General features: G+C 35.3%; 1 protein-coding gene across 1 annotated transcript in view; it reads left to right on the top strand.

Annotated features, from left to right (window-relative positions):
- The window catches only part of PARP8 (poly(ADP-ribose) polymerase family member 8), a 190,625-nt gene that overhangs the window by 129,315 nt on the left and 39,779 nt on the right, over nt 1–21,531 (top strand). The window contains 4 exon segments of the mRNA XM_055254311.2: nt 2,673–2,798; nt 3,304–3,868; nt 5,429–5,479; nt 5,585–5,680. Coding sequence (XP_055110286.2) covers nt 2,673–2,798; nt 3,304–3,868; nt 5,429–5,479; nt 5,585–5,680 — 838 coding nt within the window.

The raw sequence follows: 21,531 nt of genomic DNA, 5'->3' as shown, positions 1-21,531 counted from the left end.
AGAATGTGAAGTCAAAATAGCCTAAAAGAAAAAATATTTACGTATTTTCTCATGGCTGACCTGACACAGATATCACAGATATAGTGGTTGGTCTTGTATAGGGCATCCTATCATTCAAAGGCTCTGCATATCACAGACAATGGAAATAATCTTCGACTTTTGTATGACTTTATGTTGAGTCGGCACTGATCAAACCTTAGTTGTGTTTAAGGGGGGAAAATATTGCAGATCTTCAGTTTTCCCTTAAATTTATGTGCAACATAAAATTAGGTATAAATTTTTCGTATGTAGAGCTCCACATTTGTAAAATGAAATTCAATTTACAACTTAAAAGTGCAAATCAAAATAAAATACTTGAAATTCAAATTAATACCATTAATTTGGTTTATGATATTATTTTGCTAAAGCTGTTTCACCGCCACAATTAGAATATAATACTGACTGCTCTAGTGCAAGTTTTTTGAAATCAACATGTAAAACAGTGTGATGTCATCCCTATGTACTTGCTTTTGTCCACTGCCCCGGAACCTTTGTTCACATAGTTGGCCGTGACATCATCTGCTCTTGACGCAATGCAAATGTATACTTTACCTTGAAATTTTTTTCTTTTTTTCCCTACCATCAGCCAATCACTGGCAATGGTAGTAGTTCCTTTTGGTGCCAGCACAATAGTAAACACAAACTCAGATGTAAATACTGAAGTCTCTTCATGGCTCTCTATTATGAGGAGGTGGTTGTTATACCAAATGTGCTCATATGTAAACTCCAGATTACCCCTGAAATTAAACACAACATTGAACGTCTTTTAGAAAACAATTTCTTTTGCATCCAAGAACAACCAGGTACCTGGGTATTCAAGTTTAAGAATTACTGATTTTAGATGTTGAATCACACTTTGAAACCTAATGTAATATATAAGTGGGAAAATTTTTAGCCATTTTGACCTGTTTGTTTTTTTGTTCCACTTAGCTTATCAAGATTAGGCAAGCACTTGCCATCTTTCTTAGAGAATGGTGCACAGGAGTAGCAATTTTTTATGGGAAGAAAATCTGCTTAATACAAAGGGTTGTGTCAGTGGAAATTTCAGATTAGGTAGAGGGAGAGATGATGATCTTATTATTACATTTAAATCCTGCTGAAATTTTGGGTAAAAAAAAATTCACACATGAATAAAATGTTTCTCGTGCTGACTGAGCGAATTTACTGTGAATTTGGAATCATGGCATCACTTATTGCAGTTTTATTCCCCTATTCTCACCACTTCCACTGCTAAAAGGACCCCAAAATAATTGAGTATGTAACTGTTTATTCTTCTGAATTTATCAAAACTAGCAGAAAAAAGCCTAAGTGATATACTTTCTGGCGATCTGAGTTAGTTTGTTAAGACTTGAAGGATCCTGAGAACTTAGTAACTGGCGTTGTGCTAAGAGTCACATCTGTCCCTTTTGAATAACATGTGTTATACATATCAAAACCCATATTTGATAATATACGTACTACTACTCTGTCACTTGTATCTATGCTAACTTGGGCAGATTTCATTTTCTTATTTGTGAAATGTGTGGAATAACAGCTACTTGCTGGAGGTACTCTGAAAATTAGAGGGAAAAATGTGCATATAACATTTCTGTTTTACTCCGTGACATATTGTAAGTGGGAAACAAATATTGGTATCATTTTCCTGATCCCAAAGCAATGTGCTAGAAATAACTGAAAAGAGCATGAAAAACAGACAATCCTGAAGTTATTTTTGAAGAAAAAAAAACACATTTAATTTATTGCATGCTTGATGTTTAATTGTAAAATTTCATGTCTGCTTAAGTATTAGTGTTGAGGGCCACTGCCATGTGGAAAATGGAGATACAGAGAAGCCATCCAAGCCCAGGACCTTTCCCAGATAAGAACACTGTGTCCAAGTCCGCAGTTGACATTCCGGAATTCTTTACCATAAAGCACTGATGGAGTGATTTTGACATAGAAAATATCGAGATTAGGAGTTACCAACATTCTGCCTTATGATACTAACTAAACAAATTTAAGGATACCCAGTTTTTAAAATTTAGTATAGTATATTCAAAGGTGAACAGGCTGTGTTGAAGATATAATTTGCTGACCACATATTTCTACATAGAGCCAGTTCTGCGTGTTTTCTTTTTATGTATGATTTTATAGCTTTGCTTTCCTTTTCATGAAGAAGATATCGAAGCAAGTCAAGTAAAAAGAAAATGGCTTTACTTCTATCTTAATAAATAGCATTATAATTAGTAACAAAAATTTTCTTAAAAATTGATTTTCTAGCACCAAAAAAAAATTTAGATTTTTTTGCCACTTCAGCTCAAGTTGTTGATCCTGAAGGCCATCTTTATAATTCTGTTTATATCTTTATTCTTCTATCATTTGAATTATCATATCCTGGTAATATTGTAATTTAATTATTTAAATAGTAATCATTATCATTTACTGTGATATAACTAGTCACAGTAAAGTTCTGGTAATTCGCTATATGATGCTTTCCTACATATGAAAAATCTTGTATGATTCTAAATTAGCATCTCACTGATTTCTGTGTGTTTGCTTTTATTTGATAAATGCATTTTCTACATAATAAATACAGTAACATTAATTGAAATTGCCTTGGAATGGTGATAACAGAATTACCTTTGGATTGACAGAATCATGCAGACATTTGTTACGCAGCAGTGGAAACAGAGCAAGGAAAAATCCAGTTGCCTGCACAATAAAAAGTTGTCAGAGAAGAAAGTGAAGTCTCCCCTGCATTTATTTTCTACTTTGCGCAGGTTGGTGACAGGCAACTTCGTTATTGTCTTACTAAATGCTGAGTGTGTGATGTAGTTCATGCTTAAGGCATTCTTTCTATAGTGTTGGCATCTGTTTATTTTCTTTGTAACCTCTAAGAAAAGACTGAGTTAGATGCATTCCATCAAAAACATATTCATTTCTATGTTTAGAGATTTATTAATATTTATTTAACATTGGTTACATTTGCTAAAATTACATTCTTTGCTTTCTAATCACCTAGAGTTTTTCCTACCAAAATTAGTTTCATTATAGGGCTTTGGGATAGATAGGAGGGAAAAAATATCTTAGAACCTTTTTTTTTGCTTTTCAGGAAAAGTGGGATTCAAGTCCCTTTGATTTCAGTTTTAACTGGGTAGGCTATATTAAAATGAGGTGGTAGAATATTTATTAGCGCAGTCAAGTTGAGTTTGAGCGTGACAAGCTTTCTTCGTGGTCTGCCATACCTGTGATTTGCCCTGTATTAATTGTTGTTCAATTTTGAAGGTCGCCAAGTTATCCTCCCCCTGGTTGTGGCAAAAGCAAATCCAAACTGAAATCTGAGCAGGACGGAATCTCCAAAACGCATAAGCTGCTGCGGAGGACTTGTTCCAGCACGGTCAAGAGTGATGATGTGTGTGTCACAAAGTCACACAGGACCTTTGGCCGCTCCTTGTCCAGCGATCCCAGGGCTGAGCAGACTATGACAGCAATTAAATCGCACAAACTTTTGAATCGTCCTTGCCCTGCAGCTGTGAAGTCAGAGGAATGCCTCACCCTAAAGTCGCATAAACTATTGACTCGATCTTGTTCTGGAGATCCGCGATGTGAGCACAACACAAACTTGAAGCCCCACAAACTGTTAAGCAGGTCTTACTCTAGTAATCTCAGAGTGGAAGAATTGTATGGACTGAAAAATCACAAATTGCTCAGCAAGTCCTACTCCAGTGCCCCCAAGTCATCCAAAACGGAGCTTTTCAAGGAACCTAACGCAGAGGGCAGGAGGCTCTCTCTTACCTCAGGGCTTATTGGTATCCTAACACCATCTTCATCTTCATCTTCTCAGCTTGCTGTGCGTAAATATTTTCATTTTGAGTTCTTAAATGTTAGCTGAGGTGCAGTAGAATTTTTTTTTCTTATAAGATCTGGTGGAGAAAAGAAGCAAAACTTTGTTTTAATTTACCTTTTTTTAAATCTTTTTGGATATTGTTTTGCATGCCATACATTTGCAACTGGCCACTGAAATGTAAGCTTTGGTTCTGAAAAAAAAAATAAATATAGCTATTCATTTGAAGTCCAGTTCAAATTCTTGTCATGGTAACAAATGCTACTAAAAACAGAAGGAAATGCATTGGATTCACAAAGCCCTTACTTATTAAATAAGCATATAATTTTAATGTTTCATTAAGTAGGTGTATGTAATCTCTGGTCTTCTCACATGAATGGTGGAGGACCACATTTTTCTTGTGGTTAAATTAAGAATAATTCCCTTTCAATTATATATAAGAGCACTTTGCCCATGCATGTTTTTACCTGTGGAGAGAGGCAACATTTACCACTTTAAGAGCCTCACTTAAAGTTGTTCTTCGTGTCCATTTTATACTGAAGTCACTTTATGCTGGAGCCGTTTTTCGGGGACATGGGACCAGGAGATGACTTTAATAATTTAAGTCCTTTTGATGCTATTTATCAAGAGTAACTCTTACACAAAATTTATCACTAGCATGATTGGCATGATAGCCAAGTACATGCTAGTGATAAATTCATAGACCTATCTTATGTATATTATTAACATATTCAAAATAGTTGATGAAAAGTTTTGTTTCCTTTTGCTAAATATATATGTGTGTATGTTGGGGGTGTGTGTTTAGCTCTAACCATTAATGTGTAAACACTCAGCAAGAGATGAAATTGAAAAAAATAAGATCTGTTTCAGGAAAGTAATGTTATTCTTATATAGGTTTACTTCTAAAATTAAATTATAAACTATACTGTATATTTATTTTCTGAAAAGTTGAGCATGTTGTCAATTTCACGTGAGCATCCTAGAAGTCCATTCCTACTCAAACATACGTTTTAAGGACACAGAGCAAATAATGTAGAATAACTGCACGGTGGAATGTTTCCCATGTTAGCTTCATCCAAGAAAGATCATTTCAGACATTCTGTAAAAGAAAATGCCTTAATAACCTCCGATATGGCTAAGCATAATACATAGTTTTCTGTTATGACACTTTCAGTAGCTAATATTTCTTTGGAGGAATAATTGTATCTGATTGTCAAATAAGACTGAAGTCCCCTAATGAAGAGGTATGAGCATTTGCTGATTAGTAACAGACAAATGAGTTTTTGTGATCATGTAAAGATGCCAGTAATTTTTGCTAGAGGATCAGCAGCTAACAGTGCTGTTCATTTACTGTAGGCAAAAATTGCATTAGTAATGGTAGAAAGGGTGTTTATAATAGAGTGAATAAAAAAGTTTTTAATTTTGAGGTCATCAGTGACTCAATTCATATTTCATGTGATCTTAGATCACTTTTGTATTCACTATTGCAAAGAGTAAAAGGCTGTAATTTATACATTTTTAAATTTATAAAAATTATTATTTTTTTTTTTACTTTGCTTTTTATAGCCAAATGGTGCAAAATGCATTCCAATACGAGACCGTGGCTTCCTGGTGCAGGTATGAGCCAAAACTCTATCCATTGTAGAAATATTTTAGTTCTTACTGGGTTTTTTAATCATTTATGAGCTTGTCTTAATTATTTTTCCTTACTGTTTTATTCAGACAATTGAGTTTGCTGAGCAGCGGATCCCTGTATTAAATGAATACTGTGTGGTTTGTGATGAGCCACATGTGTTTCAAAATGGCCCTATGCTTAGGGTAAGTTCTTGCTGATAGAATGTTAGTGTTGGTTTAGAATATAGAAATATAGAAAAGGTTTGAAATATAAAAAGAAGTAAATAAATGCAGTTTAAAGCAAATACTCTTTATTGAGCAAATTATTTACATATAATTTTGACAAAATGAATTAGTATTACTTCTAAAGTAGCCTGTGAAAGAGCAGTTAGTTTAATATTAGGAAAATGTTTCTTATTATATTTTTACATGTGTTTATCTAACAGCTATTTATCCATCTACCCCTATATCAACATTAAGCATCTTAAATTGTGGAATTTTGAAGAACCGGTGTTTACAAGGTTATGTGACAAGGATGCTTAGGCAGTGTCCCTTCAAAACTCCACAATTTAAGATGCTGAATATGTGAGAGGAGAGACTTGGTCCTATGCCAGTTAAAAGAGGTACAGAGGTACACAGTAGTAGAGAGAGGATCAGAATAAAGATTTCCAAAGATGCTAACATCCTGACACATTTGGGACATTATCAAAAGAGTATGAAAATAAGAATCGTTGTATATGTGCATTTTGGAGAGAACGATTTGATTTTAAAATGATTTTTTTTGCAATTTTTATTGCTAAAATATAACATATAAATCACTACTTAAAGTATACAATCAGTGGTTTTTCATATATTCACAATATTATATAACCATTACCGCTATTTAATTCCAGAAAATGGAATTTCCATTATCCCCAAAAGAAATATTCTGTTACCAGTCACTCCCAATTTCCGCCTCCTATCGTCCCCTGGCAATTATGAACCTGTTTTCTGTTTCTATGGATTTGGTCATTCTGGATATTTGATATGAATGGAATTGTACAGTATGTGGGCTTTTGTTTCTGACTTCTTTCACTTATCATAATGTTTTCAAGGCCCATCCATATAGCATATGTCAGTACTTTTATTTCTTTTTATGGCAGACTAATATACATTTTATGCATATACCACATTTATTTATCCATTAATCAGTCGATAGAATTGCTAGAACATATGTTAACTCTGTTTAACTTTTTGAGGAACAGCCAAACCTGTTTCAACAGTGGCTGCATAATTTTACATTTCCACTGGCAATGTATGACAGTTCCAGTCTCTATACATCTTCCCCACGTATTATTCTCTATTTATTATTATTTTTAATAATTATAGCCATGCTAGTATGTGTGAAGCGGTTTTTTTTTGTTGTTTTTTTGGTTTTGTTTTTGTTTTTTGTTTTTTTTTTTTCTTTTGAGACTGAGTCTCGCTCTCTCACCCAGGCTGGAGTGCAGTGGCGCGATCTCGGCTCACTGCAAGCTTCGCCTTCTGGGTTCATGCCATTCTCCTGCCTCAGCCTCCCAAGTAGCTGGGACTACAGGTGCCCGCCACCAGGCCCGGCTGATTTTTTGTATTTTTTTAGTAGAGACAGAGTTTCACTGTTTTGTCCAGGTTGGTCTTGATCTCCTGATCTTGTGATCCACCAGCCTCGGCCTCCCAAAGTGTTAGAATTACAGGTGTGAGCCACCGCGCCCGGCCAAAGTAGTTAGTTTCTTATTGTGGTTTTCTTATGCACTTCCCTGATGACTGACTAAAAGATACTAAAATATTTTGATTTTCTGCTAAAAAATTTTGAGCAGCTTTTCATGTGCTTATTGGCCATTTGCATGTCTTTGGAGAAATGCCTGTTTAAACCCTTTTCATGTTTTTAAATTGGGTTATTTGTATTCTTATTCATGAGTTGTAAGAGTTCTTCATGTATTCTGAATACTTTATCCTCACCACATATATGATTTGCAGTTATTTTCTTCTATTTTGTAGTTTGTCATTTCATTTTTTAATAGTAATCTTTGACACACACATTTTTAATTTTGACGGTCTTATTTATCAATTTTTTCTTTTGTTACTTGTGTTTTTGATGTTGCATCTAAAAAGTAATTGCCTAATTCAAAGTCACACAGTGCGCTTATGTTTCCCTCTAAGAATTTCATGATTTATGTCTTACATTTAAGTCACAATACTTTTTGAGTTAATTTTTGTATATGGTGTTAGGTTGGGGTCCAAAGTCATTCTTTTGCATGTAGATACCCAGTTGTCTCAGCACCATTCTTTGAAAAGGCTGTTTTTTTTTCTACTGAATGATCTTGGCACCCTTGTTGAAAATTATTTGACGATAGATGTTTTGGTTTATTTCTGGACTCTCAAGTCTTTTTCCACTGATCTGCATGTCTGTCCTTAGGCCAGTACCACATTGTCTTGATTAATGTTGCTTTATAGTAAGTTTGAAGTCAAGAGGCACAAATCCTCTTTGTTTGTGTTTTATAAGATTGTTGACTGTTTGGGGTCTCTTGCATTTCTCTATCAGTTCTGTGGTTCATTTGTCCATTTCTGCAAAAAGGCAGCTGGAATTTTGATAGGGTTGCATTGGAATTGTAAATTGGTTTGAAGACTATTGCCATTGGCTATAGACTGGATGTGTTCCCCCTGAAATTCATACATTGAAATCCTAACTCCCATGTGATGGTGTTAGGAGATGGGTTGTTTGGAAGGCGATTAGGTCATGAGGGTGGTGCCCTCACGAACAGGAATAGTGCCTTTATAATAGAGCACAAAGAGCTCTCTCACTCCTCTACCATGAAAGGACACAGCAAGAAGATCAATTTGTGGCCTTACTGTCACTCTGGTCTATGAATCAGCAGATGGGCCCTCATCAGGCACTGAATCTCCTGACATCTTTATCTTCCCAGCCTTCAAAACTGTGAGAAATAAATATTTGTTGTTATAAGACATCCAGCCTATGGTATTCGATTACAGCAGCCGGAATAGACCAAGACATTATCTTAACAATAATAACCTTTCCGATTCATGTACACCAGATCGTTTTATTTATTTAGGCTTTTAAAATTTTATTTCAATGCTATTTTGTAGTTTTCAGCATTCAAGTCTTACACTTCCTTGGACAAGTTTGTTTTTAAGCATTTTATTATTTTTGATGTTACTGTAAATTAAGTTGCTTTATTCCATTTTCAGAAAGTTCTTTGCTATTATAAAGAAATAGGAGTTATTTTTCCATGTTAATCTTTTATACTGCAACATTGCTGAACTTATTTATTAGCTCTATTAAGTTATTTTTGGATTCTTTGTTTCTCTATATAAAATTATGTCTCTTGCAAATAGAGTTTCACTGTTTCCTTTTTAATCAGGATGACTTTTATTACTTTTCCTTATCTAATGTGCTTGACTAGAACCTTCAATACAAGACTGATTAGAAGTGTCAAGAAAAGAAATTTTTATCTTGTGATTTAGGGGGAAGGTGTTCAGCCTTTCACTGTTAGTTGGGGATTTTTCATAGATGCCACTTACCAGGTTGAGAATAATCCCCTTCTAGTCCTAGTTGTTAGGTGGTTTTATAATCATGAAAGCATTTTTGTCGGTTTTTGTTTTTCTGTGTCTCTTGATATTACTATATTTTTCTTTTATTCTATTAATATGGTGTATTACACTGATTTTTTGATAAGCACTAACAACTATCTGGGCCTGGAGATTTCTGTTTTAGATTTTTTTTTTTTTTTTTTTTTTGAGACAGGGGTCTTACTCTGTCACTCATGTTGGAGTGCAGTGGTGCAAACATGGCTCACTGCAACCTCAACCTTCTGGTCTTAAGTGATCCTCCCACCTCAGCCTCCTGAGTAGCTGGGACTACAGGTACATGCCACCATGCCCAGCTAATTTTTAAAATTTTTTGTAGAAATGGGATGTCACCATGTTGCCCAGGCTGGTCTTGAACTCCTGGGCTCAAGGAATCCTCCTGCCTTAGCCTCTCAAAGTGTTAGGATTACAGGTGTGAGCCATCACACCTGGTGAAAAATTTTTAATTTATGAATTCAATTTCTTTATTAGTTATAGGGCTATCCAAATTATCTTTTTTTTTTTTTTTTTTTTTTTTTTGAGATGGAGTTTTGCTTTTGTTGCCCTGGCATGATCTCGGCTCACTGCAACCTCTGCCTCCCAGGTTCAAGCCTCAGCCTCTGAGTAGCTGGGATTACAGGCATGCACCACCACACCCGGCTAATTTTGTATTTTTATTAGAGACGGGGTTTCTCCGTGTTGGTCAGTCTGGTCTCAAACTCCTGACCTCAGGTGATCCGCCTGCCTCAGCCTTCCAAAGTAATGGGATTACAGGCGTGAGCCACCATGCTCAGCCTCAAATTATCTATTTTATTTTGGATGAAATGTGATAGTTTGTGCTTTTAGAGGAATTGGTCCATTTTGTCTCAGATGTCAAATTTGTGTCAGTAATTTATTAGTATTCTCTTATTATCCTTTTGATGTCTGCAGAGTTTTAGTGATACTCTTTATTTCATTCCTGATGTTGAACATTTGTATCATCTCTCTGTCAGTCCTGCTACAGGCTTGTGGATTTTAGTTACCTTTTCAAAGAACAGGTTCTTCGTTTCATTGAATTTCTCTATTTTATCTTTCAGATTCATTTATTCTTTGTTACCATTATGAAAGTGGGGTTATTGAAGGCTCTGACTATTATTGTTGAATTGTTTTTACCTGCAGTTCTTTCAATATTTGATTCATGTATTTTGGGAAATCTATTGCTGGATACATATATGTTTATAAGTGTTTTATCCTCTTGATGTTTTGACTCTTTTTTCGTGTTCTTCTTTGTCTCTTATAGCAATTTTTGTCTTCAAGTCTATTTTGTCTGATTAGTGTAACCACTGCAGCTCTCTATTGGTTATTATTTGCATGGAATATCTTTTTTCATGCTTATGTTTTTATCCTATTAATGTCTTTAAAACTAAAGTGAATCTCTTGTTGATAGCAAATTGTTGATCTTGGTTTTAAATCCTTGCTAATCTTTTTACTTAAACATAATTACTAATAAGGAAAGACTTCTGCTATTTTGCTATTCATTTTCTATTTGTATTATATCTATTTTGTTCCTCTGCTTCTCCCTTACTGCCTTCTTTTGTGTGTTTAATAGGTATTTTCTAGTGTACCATTTTAATTCCCATGTTGTAGCTTTTCAGTTCGTTTTCTTAGTGATTGCTCTAGGGATTACAATTAACATCCTAATTTCTAAAAATCTAGTTTGGATTAATACCAACTTGATTTTTTTTGAATAAGAGACAGATCTTGCTCTGCCCTCTAGACTGGAGTACAGTGGGGCTGATCATAGCTCACTGAAGCCTCCAACTTCTGGGCTTCAGTGATCTTCCTGCTTGCGTCACCTCGCAAGTAACCAGGACTGGAGGCACAAGCCACTATGCCTGGCTAATCTTTAAAAAAGTTTTTTGTAGAGATGGTATTTCACTATGTTGAGCAGGCTAGTCTTGAAGTCCTGGCCTCAGGTGATTCTCCCTCCTCCCAAAGTACTGAGATTATAGGCATGAGCCGCTGTACCCAGCCTTAATAATAAATAAAAACTTTGCTCCTACATAGTTTCAACTCCACTCCCAAAGTGGAAGTACCTGTAAATGCTGTTATATATAAATATGTAAGTTATAGCTTTATGTTATGTGCTCATCAACATAAATTTATGATTATTGCTTTATGCAGTTGTTTTCCAAACCAGAAAAAATCAGGAAAAAAAAATCAAAGTCAAATGTATCAATGTATTATATCTATGTTTAAAATTTAAAAAAATATATATTTGTGTGCAGTCCTTTGTATTTACCTGTATGTATGGTTACCGTTACCCAAGCTCTTTATCTCTTTGTGTGGACTATATAGTGTCCTTTCCATTTTAATCTGAAGAACTCCCTTCATTAATTCCTGTGGGAAATCTCTGCAAATGATGAACTCTGTTGGTTTTTACATGGGAGTGTTTTAATTTCTCCTTTATTGTTTAAAGGATAGTTATGCTGGATATAGAATTCATGGTTGAAAATTTCTGTGTGTGGTGGAGGAGGATTTGTGCTGTTTTCAGCATTTTGAGTATGGCATCCTGCTGCCTTTGTGTATTTGTGGTTTCCCATGAAAAATGACCTGTTTTCTTGTTGAGGATTCCTTATTATGTGATGAATTGCTTCTCTCACTGATTTTGAGATTTATTCTTTGTCTTTGGTTTTTGGCATCTGGATTTTGATGTGTCTAAGTGCCTCTTTAAATTTGTCCTATTTGGAGTTAATTGGGTTTCTTGGAAGTGTAGATTAATTGTTTTCTCTGGAATTTCCATTATCTGTATGTATGCTTGATGGTGCCCCATAGATCTCTTACACTTTGTTTATTTTTTTTCATTTTATTATTCTTCCTCGTCGTTAGATTAGTTAATCTCAATGGACCTATCTTCAAGTTCACGGATTCTTTTTTCTGCTTGCTCACATCTGATTTTTTATTTCAGTAATTGTACTTTTCAACTCCAGAGTTTGTTTTATTTTTATAAATTCTATAAATTGATACTCTCTGTTTGTTGACATTGTCTTTTCTTCATTTATTTAGATATGGTATTCTTTAGCTCTTGAACGTTTTAAGTATAGACAGTTTAAAGTTTGTGTCTAGTAAATTTTACGTCTGTGCTTTCCTTGGGCCCTTTCCTATTAGTTGCTTTTTACCCTGTGAATAGGTCTTACTTTCTTATTTCTTTGCATGCCTTATTTTTTTTATTGAAAACTGGACATTTTAAGTATAATAATGCTGGAACTCTGGGATTTAGATCTCCGCCAAACTGTTTTGGCAGGCCTTAGCCTTCATTCCTGCTTGTACAGAGTGTTAAGATCAGCCAGAGGTGAGATTTAAGGCCTTCTAAAGTCTTTCTTGAGCATGCACACAGTCATGGGCAAGCATATGGCCTTCTGGATTTCCAGGAATATATGTGAGTTTTTCGTAGTCCTTATGAACATCTCTTTTCCCAATCCTTTCTTCTAAGCTTTTTGATTATTCTGTTGTTTGCCTCAGTTGTTATCTGTTGCCTCACACAACTAAAACACTTACTGTAAATGTTTTCAATTCCCACTCCAGGTAATGGTTTAGTACTGGGTGAGTTCCAAGTCAGGCAGAAATAAAGACAAGTGTTTTCAGCGTGTCTTCCAGAGAACTATCAGACAGCTCTTTGTGAATCTGTTCCATTCTGCTCCCTCTATTATTGGAAATACAGGGTATTGTTTTTTTTTTGTTTTTTTTGTTTTTTGAGACGGAGTCTCGCTCTGTCGCCCAGGCTGGAGTGCAGTGGCGCGATCTCGGATCACTGCAAGCTCCGCCTCCTGGGTTCACGCCATTCTCCTGCCTCAGCCTCTCCGAGTAGCTGGGACTACAGGCGCCCGCCACCACGCCCGGCTAATTTTTTTGTATTTTTAATAGAGACGGGGTTTCACCGTGGTCTCGATCTCCTGACGTCGTGATCCACCCGCCTCGGCCTCCCAAAGTGCTGGGATTACAAGCGTGAGCCACTGCGCCCGGCCTACAGGGTATTGTTTTTAAGGCTACCACTGAGCTGGCGAATGGAAGATTGGATTAGGGTAAATTTAACTCTTTTCCCATTTGCCCCAACAATACTTGCCAGCAGCACTTGCAGCTACAGTGTTTACCCGGAGATAACTTTGCCATGAAATCTGTCGCTTTTATTATTATTTCTGCATGGCTCTAGTATATCTACTTTGGAAACAAAATGCATCATTCTACTTATAGCATTTTGGTTTTAGTAGTGGTATTTCCATTTACAAAATATAGTAGTAATTCCTGATCACTGAAAATGTCAGATCCTAGAAAATACAGCATTTGTATGCGTAATGTTAACATTGTTCTGGAACTCTGTTGGCTGAGGATTCATTTGATGAATCTGATTTTTCAGAAATAGACGATTCTAATGGTTCAGACGATTCTGATGTTAGTTCTGTTTAGAAATAGCTCCGAGAACAGTTTTTATATTTTATTTTCACATTGATTGAAAGATTTGTGGCCGGGCGCGGTGGCTCACGCTTGTAATCCCAGCACTTTGGGAGGCCGAGGCGGGCGGATCACAAGGTCAGGGATCGAGACCACGGTGAAACCCCGTCTCTACTAAAAAATACAAAAAATTAGCCGGGCGTGGTGGCGGGCGCCTGTAGTCCCAGCTACTCGGAGAGGCTGAGGCAGGAGAATGGCGTGAACCCGGGACGCGGAGCTTGCAGTGAGCCGAGATTGTGCCACTGCACTCCAGCCTGGGCGAAAGAGCAAGACTCCGTCTCAAAAAAAAAAAAAAGAAAATCAGATTTGCTTCAGCCTCAAAGAGTGCGTTTATGTAGAATTAAATAAGTGCTGGCAACGAGCTGCACCTTTTCTTTTTTTTTTCCAAAACGGAAAAAAGGTTAAATGTCACAAGTTTTACGGTTCTTACCAAGATTCAGCTGTTGATCCTGAGTAAGTACTCCTTGGGTTGCTGCAAGTTTTAAAATTAATTTCCAGAATACCAAAAGAGTTGACTCAGGCCGTTTTTGCCAGTTTCTTTTAAAGATTTTATAGAAAGGAGGAAGTTTGGGTTCCTCACTCAGCTTTTTTGCTGATATCATTCCTTATTTCAAAGTTTTAAACAAGCAAGTTCCTTGTACCATATCTGCATAGTAAGGTCCAGCTTTTGAGTTAAGAAATAATAAAATATAGATAAATATGAAAATAATGATTGAGCTAATATCTATCATAGTTAACAGAAGAAAGATTATTAAGGGTTGTGTGCCAGGCACTGTGGGTAGATATTTGGCATATTTTTTTTTATTTGATCATCACACAACTCTTGTGGTTTGGGTACTTTTGCTTTCATACTGCAAATAGGGAGACTAAGATTTATAGAGGTTAAGCAGTTTGTTAAACACCACCCAGAAAATATAGGTAGAAGTTTGACTTTGAACCTAATTCTCTCTGACTTTAAGACTGCATCACAAACATTTAATTTAGTATTTGATAAGTAGAAGGCACCATGCTAGATTCTGTTACACTTTTTAAAAGAAACCTGTCTTGCCTTTTGGAATATATGTTTGAAAAGATAAAACACAAAACTTGGAAAGCAATAATTTTCTTAGAACTTTTCTGTATTTCAAGATTTATACTTTCATAAAAACGTGTCTTGTAGCCATTTAAGAACACAATCATCTGTCAGATATTTTATTTGCTTAAGGGAAACAATCCGTGTACTATTTTTTTGCCAGTCAACTTTTCTCTCAGAGATATGTTATTCTGAAACCAAAATCAACTAAATCAGCATTTAATTATGAAATAACTGCAATTTTGTCATTTCCATTTGTTACAGGGAAATGTGTCCTTACGATGAGAATAGGGGGATTTCTCTGGTCATCTCAACCTGCCCCACTTAGATGCTGTGTTTTCACTTTGTCGGTGCTCACCTGTTGATATTGATCTATTGCTTGTTCGGCAATTGCATTGCCATTTCTACCACAAAAGATAATAGTAATGTCATCAAAAGTAAATGCTTTTTGCATGTTTTTTATGTGATCTGGGTGTTCAAAGTTCTTTATGTGGATTTTCAAGTGTAATCCTCTTAATAACTCTCTGAGGTATATATTATTACTATTCTCACTTTATGGTGAGGAAAATAGTAATTTGTTCAGTGTGACTGTGCTAGTAAGTAATAGAGATAGTATTCTAATACTGACAGAATGGCACTAGGCAGAGGTTCTTACTCTTGATTTGTGGACTTGAATTGACTACATTTATGTTCTGGAAATGTACCACACACATTGTTGGGAATTCACTGTTTGTGGTTTAATTGTGGGCAGTTCATTCCTATAGTAAGTAGTGGAAATACTATAGTTACTATTAGTATTCTTGGTGCCTCACTCCAAATTTTGTTTGACTTTATATCTGCAACAATGAATTTTGCTGTAATTTTTCTAAAAGTGGCTGTGCTTTTTTATAAGCAAGAGAGAAAACATTTTCTAAATAAATACAGATGATTATCAGATGGTTTATTGTTGCTGTGATGCAGACTGATACCTAAGGAAATCAGAAAACTTTCTTAAATAGTAAGATAAGTGACATAGGAAATCAGATCAGGAAATGAAAATTAAAGAAACTTTTCATGTTGAAAGGAAGAGAGATAGACACGGGAAGAACTACCTCTTGATTTTGTGAAACAGATATTTTACCTAAGTTGGTCCCACTCATTTTTTTCTATATCTTACTTGTATTTACACTGCAATATATTTTGCTGTAAATTCAAGAGTAATGTATAAAAATAATATATAATTTCTTATGGGATATTAACCAATTAACTGATTCATTGACCATTATTGAGCTCATCTGACACATTACAGTCTGTAGTAAGTCCCAGAGACATAAAGAGTGTAAGTTATAACCCACTGGTGATTAAACAGGTTAAATAAAACTCAGGTTTCTATAGAATTCTATGCCCGTTCTATTTTATTACATTTACATTTGTTAGATCTCGCTTTCCAAACTTAGACTGTCCCATGTTTTTTTTTTTCTTTAAGCCTGATTGTTTTTTAGATGACATAAATCCTCTTTAACCTTTATTCTCCAAAAGTCCTAAAATTTTAGTCACTGCTTTTATACTATCTGTCACTCCATTCAGAGGTCTAGGTTAGCATGTCACACTCTCTGCAATACAGGGAACTAAACTACTTACTTAGAAACTCCCTGCTGCTCCTTCTTTGCTTTTGTTTACAAAAATTATAAATGTCACTCTCAGATTTGAGTCCTGACACATAACATTTTGCATCTGCATAACGCTCACATTAACATCACAAGAATTGTTCAGGAAGCCCTGGATTTTCAATTTAAAAGTGTCATTTATACTCTCATCACAAAACCAAACCAAAACCAAATGCATAGTTCTCTCCATTGTGGAATCAACTAGAGTGTTAATGTAGCAAAGTGTTTTAGAGATGCTTTTTAAATGTAGTTTGTGTCTTCAGGTTGTTTTTGAAAAATAGTAAAACAAGGACTTATTGTCAGAAATGCCAGTTTTATCAGCCTCTAAATTCCGAATGCCCTTTTCTGTTATACTCACCTTAATCACCTCAATCGGGGATTGGTATAATGGTGTGAACTGCTGAACTCTGCTAGAGAAAACCGTATGGTTATGTGAATAACAGTTCCTGCAAAGCTGGGCTTCTGTCTTTCATACTTGGCAATCATTCTATGTGTCCTTGATTAATAGACTTTCTCATTTCCCACATCAACATGTGATATGAGAATTATGATCTCATTCTCTTCTCCTATCATGTGAAATGTCCTGGATTACTTGCTCTGAGTGGTTTGATGAGGCATGAGATTCTAGTCTGCTGATTCCCAAATATGTTTGCCATGTCTGTCACTCACTTAGAGTAATGCTCATTCTTACTGAAGGAAAGCCCACTGAGAAACCTGAGAATCTATATTTTTGTGTATCCAGCATTAAACAGATGTTTGTAACTAAGGTTCTTATTTTCCAAGTGAAATTAACAACACCCAGTTATAACTTGGTACAGTTTTAGGTGTTAACCAAAAAATGACTGAGGCAGGTCTCAGTCAATAAAGATTTATTTAGCCACGGTTGAGGATGGGAGATCCAGGGAGATCAAAAACATGTCTGTGACTCTTTTCCAAAGGGGATTTTGGGAACTTCAGTATTTAAAGGGGAAAGAGCAAGCAGGAGGGAAGAAGAGGAAGGGCAGGCAGTGAGGCAAATGGTTGCATTCTTATGAGGCTCTGATTAGCCTTAGTAAATCTACATTTTATATGTGAAAAGAGAGAGTAGAGGAAAAAGTTATGTATTAATCACAGGGTAGGCACAAGGATGTCTCTGGTCTTGGTCCTTGCTCTCGCCCTGTGAAGATAAGCTAATAATTGACATTGTCAGGACGAGATTCAGCAGAACTTGGTTTTAGGGCTAGTTTATAGTGGGTATGTCTCCTGAAAGATTTGGGGGCTTCAAGGAATTTCCTTGTGAGGGAGGATATCTGGGGAGATGTGTGACCTTCTGTTGTTGTGGAAACCTGTCTCATGGGTGAGGCTATGACAGGGAGCTGTGAAATTACAGCTATCAGTTTGGAAACAAAAGGAAAGCAGTGTGGCCTGACTCAGTTCCCAAATGTAACTTTCCTTTTGGCATAGTGAGCTTGGGAGTCCCAAGATTTGATTCTGTTTTCTTTCACAAAGACATTCCCATGAAAATTCATGAGAAACTGAGCGTGAGGATAAACCTAGGTCTGTCCCATTTTACTTTCTAAGAGTAAAACAGGTAGGTCTGCTTGTATTTAGACCTGACTTTAATATTTGAAGATGAGAAACTGAGCATGAGGATAAACCTAGGTCTGTCCCATTTTACTTTCTAAGAGTAAAACAGGTAGGTCTGCTTGTATTTAGACCTGACTTTAATATTTGAAGAATGGATGAAAAAGCACAACCTACTAAAACCCTCCCCTAACCTTCAACATGGAAGTTCAGATATCAGCTTCTGAAATACTAACTAAAATAATAATTATGCCAAAAAACTTTTAGTTCAAAAATATGGTTTAAAAAAAAATCCAAACTGAATAGAAATTAGTTTTAATACTCAAATAACATGTTTAGTTTTATGAGACAAACAGAGACTACTGCGTGTTTAAGCCTAATTAGACCTGATCCTGTATCTTACTGTGGATCTGCCTTAATTGCTGTGGGATTCTCTCTCCCGTAATGGACAGTACACCTTTCCTCACCCTGAATGTGTAGCTTGACCACAAACAGAACCCAAAGCATTGACTATAAAACTGTAAATACAGAGAAAGGCTTCTAAGTTTGTAGTTCTAGAAGATATTCATCTAATTATTCTTGCATTTTTTCAATACTGGTTTTTAAATAGGAATTTATGTTTACTCTGCTTATTTCATTTTTAGTAAGACAAATTGCAGCAATAGTTTTAAACAGTGGATATACAAATAAAAATGCTACTTCATAATATGCTTCAAAGAAAGCTATTTTTTATTAAATACTTATCTTTGTATACACATTGAGTTAAGGCAGTGGAGCTAGCTTCTCCCGGTTCCCTTATACTGTTAATACTTAAACAGCTTTCCATACCTCAAGGGTATTTTTTAAACCTTATCTCACTTGGTATTTTTATCAACTTGAGAGCTAGATATTATTTTTATTCCCATTTTATAGATAGGAGAACTGAACTGTACACATGTGCTCCAACAGGAACAAGCTCCACTTTTATCTGTTTTATATATTGGACTTATGTGAAATATTTTGTTGAAACAAAAAGACCATGGCAAAAATATTTGAAAACCACGGATCTACACCATGCTTTTCGCTACATAAATACATAGCTAGATTCTTTAGAGTTGTATTATTTCTATTACCAGTAGAGGGTAATTTAAATGCATGGAAAACATAAATTTCTTAAAATACAGTTAGGTTCTAAAATATTCTTCAGGGCTTAAAACATTTTTTGAAACATGTTTTTATTGATCACATTTAAATTGCTTTGATTCAAATAAAGTAAAAAATGTATTCATTTTTGTTGAAAACTTCTAAAATATATCTTATTTTAGGAACATATATAAATATGTTCCTCATGCTTTTAAATCGTGCCTAATGAATATTTTATAGCAAATATGTACATGTTGATAATAGAGGGAATTGCTATGGTTTTACAGTCTAAATTAGAGTGGTTAATTGCTTCCGGGCAATATAATATAATATTAAGAATAGGTAGTATTTTACAAATTGGGACCAATAGTCTTTTTGTAAACTCAGAATGAATTAATAAGTAATATAACCCTTGGTTTTATTTAGGCATACATACTTTGTATTAAATTATGTACAATAAAACATAGCAATACATTTAACTGGTAATAGCTCTTAAAATGACTATGTGCATTTTGAATTGATGCTAGCATTTTCTGTGTAAATAACATAGTCATAGAATTTGTCAGGGTGGAGGATTGGGTGGGAATAGGATAAGGCTAGCCCACAATGTAACTACTTGTGTGTCTTTAAGGGAGTGATTCAGTTTCTCTTCCTTGAATAAGATGTTTCTTCTGTGAGCAAAAGAGACATCTAATCACTTCGTGTAATTTGAGAACTTTCTGTTAGTGCAGCATCTTGTGTTGACACTTTGAACTTCTCGGAAATAAAGTGTGAATAAACAAGGAAAAGGGAGAATTACTACTCTACAAAAAATAAATATACAAACACCTCAAAACTAAAGTCATTTACGTCTTGCATCTTAAATACTACTTGAACCTTCTAGTAAAAATGAACAAGAGATACAGAATTGTTGTTTTAAAAATTTACTAGCATTTACTTAGTATGGTGCATGGTATATAAATTAATCACATTATGACGTTTGTAGTTTCTGTGTTAAAAAGGAAAGATAAAATTATTTTTATAAGAACATATTCCTTACTTTTACTTCTTGTTTTTTAGTATGATGTCAAAGTGTTTTGGTTTTTGTTTCCAAAAAGCAGATTTTCTAGGGTGCCTGATTTCTGTCTGATTTCCCTCTTCAAACTACTGGAGTAGCAGAATATACCTAGAAATCTGCCTTATTCACTTGAGTATGGAAGAGGGTTACTTTTAAACCAAAAACATGCAGGAAAGAAAAGTGTTTCCATAAAGTAATAAAATCATAGCTTCATCCTGAGGAATGCAGGTGTATTATTTAAAATAATGAGTCAGTTGACAAGTCAATAAAGTTGATTTAGAACTTTCAAGATTGGAATATAAACAGACCGGGGTTGGGGGACATTGAAACAGAAATGCAGAAAAAGGCTTTATAATAAGCACTGAAATTTTGCTTGTTTGTTATTCGTGATAGGAAATAGAGAGGTCTTGGTGAAATTGCCAAAAATCACTTGCGACAAAGCCAGAATGACACATGAATACCTAGGATTGGTGATAAAGTGTGTTGATAGAGATTTATAATAATAACTGTGTCTATCGCGTTTTTCCTTTTCTTTGAAACTTTTCCTTTTCTTTGAAACTTTTCCTGGGTTGAAAATTACTTGAAATTTCAATCTCGTGTAGTAAGATATTTTATTTCATTTTATTTCCATTGGGTGTTTTTTATTATTCTTATACTTTAAGTTCTAGGGTACATGTGCACGAAGTGCAGGGTTGTTACCTATGTATACATGTGCCGTGTTGGTTTGCTGCACCCATTAACTCATCATCTACATTAGGTATATCTCCTAATGCTATCCCTCCCCCATGCCCACACCCTGTGACAAGCCCCAGGGTGTGATGTTCCCCACCCTGTGTCCATGTGTTCTCATTGTTCAATTCCCACCTACGAGTGAGAACCTACGGTGTTTGGTTTTCTGTCTTTGCGATAGTTTGCCCAGAATGATGATTTCCAGATTCATCCATGTCTCTACAAAGGACATGAACTCATCCTTTTTTATGGCTGCATAGTATTCCATGGTGTATCTGTGCCACATTTTCTTAATCCAGTCTATCATTGTTGGACATTTGGGTTCTTTACAAGTCTTTGCTATTGTGAATAGTGCCACAATAAACATATGTGTGCATGTGTCTTTATAGCAGCATGATTTATAGTCCTTTGGGTATATACCCAGTAATGGGATGGCTGGGTCAAATGGTATTTCTAGTTCTAGATCCTTGAGGAATCACCACACTGACTTCCACAATGGTTGAACTAGTTTACAGTCCCACCAACAGTGTAAAAGTGTTCCTATTTCTCCACATCCTCTTCAGCACCTGTTGTTTCTTGACTTTTTAATGATCGACATTCTAACTGGTGTGAGATGGTATGTCATTGTGGTTTTGATTTGCACGTCTCTTATGGCCAGTGATAATGAGCATTTCTTCATGTGTTTTTTGGCTGCATAAATGTCTTCTTTTGAGAAGTGTCTGTTCATGTCCTTTGCCCACTTTTTGATGGGGTTGTTGGTTTTTTTCTTGTAAATTTG

This window comes from Symphalangus syndactylus, chromosome 18, assembly GCF_028878055.3.
Source record: "Symphalangus syndactylus isolate Jambi chromosome 18, NHGRI_mSymSyn1-v2.1_pri, whole genome shotgun sequence".
Classification (NCBI taxonomy): domain Eukaryota; kingdom Metazoa; phylum Chordata; class Mammalia; order Primates; family Hylobatidae; genus Symphalangus; species Symphalangus syndactylus.
Note: the sequence above shows the minus strand (reverse complement) of the source record. Positions and strands in the feature narration are given on the sequence as shown.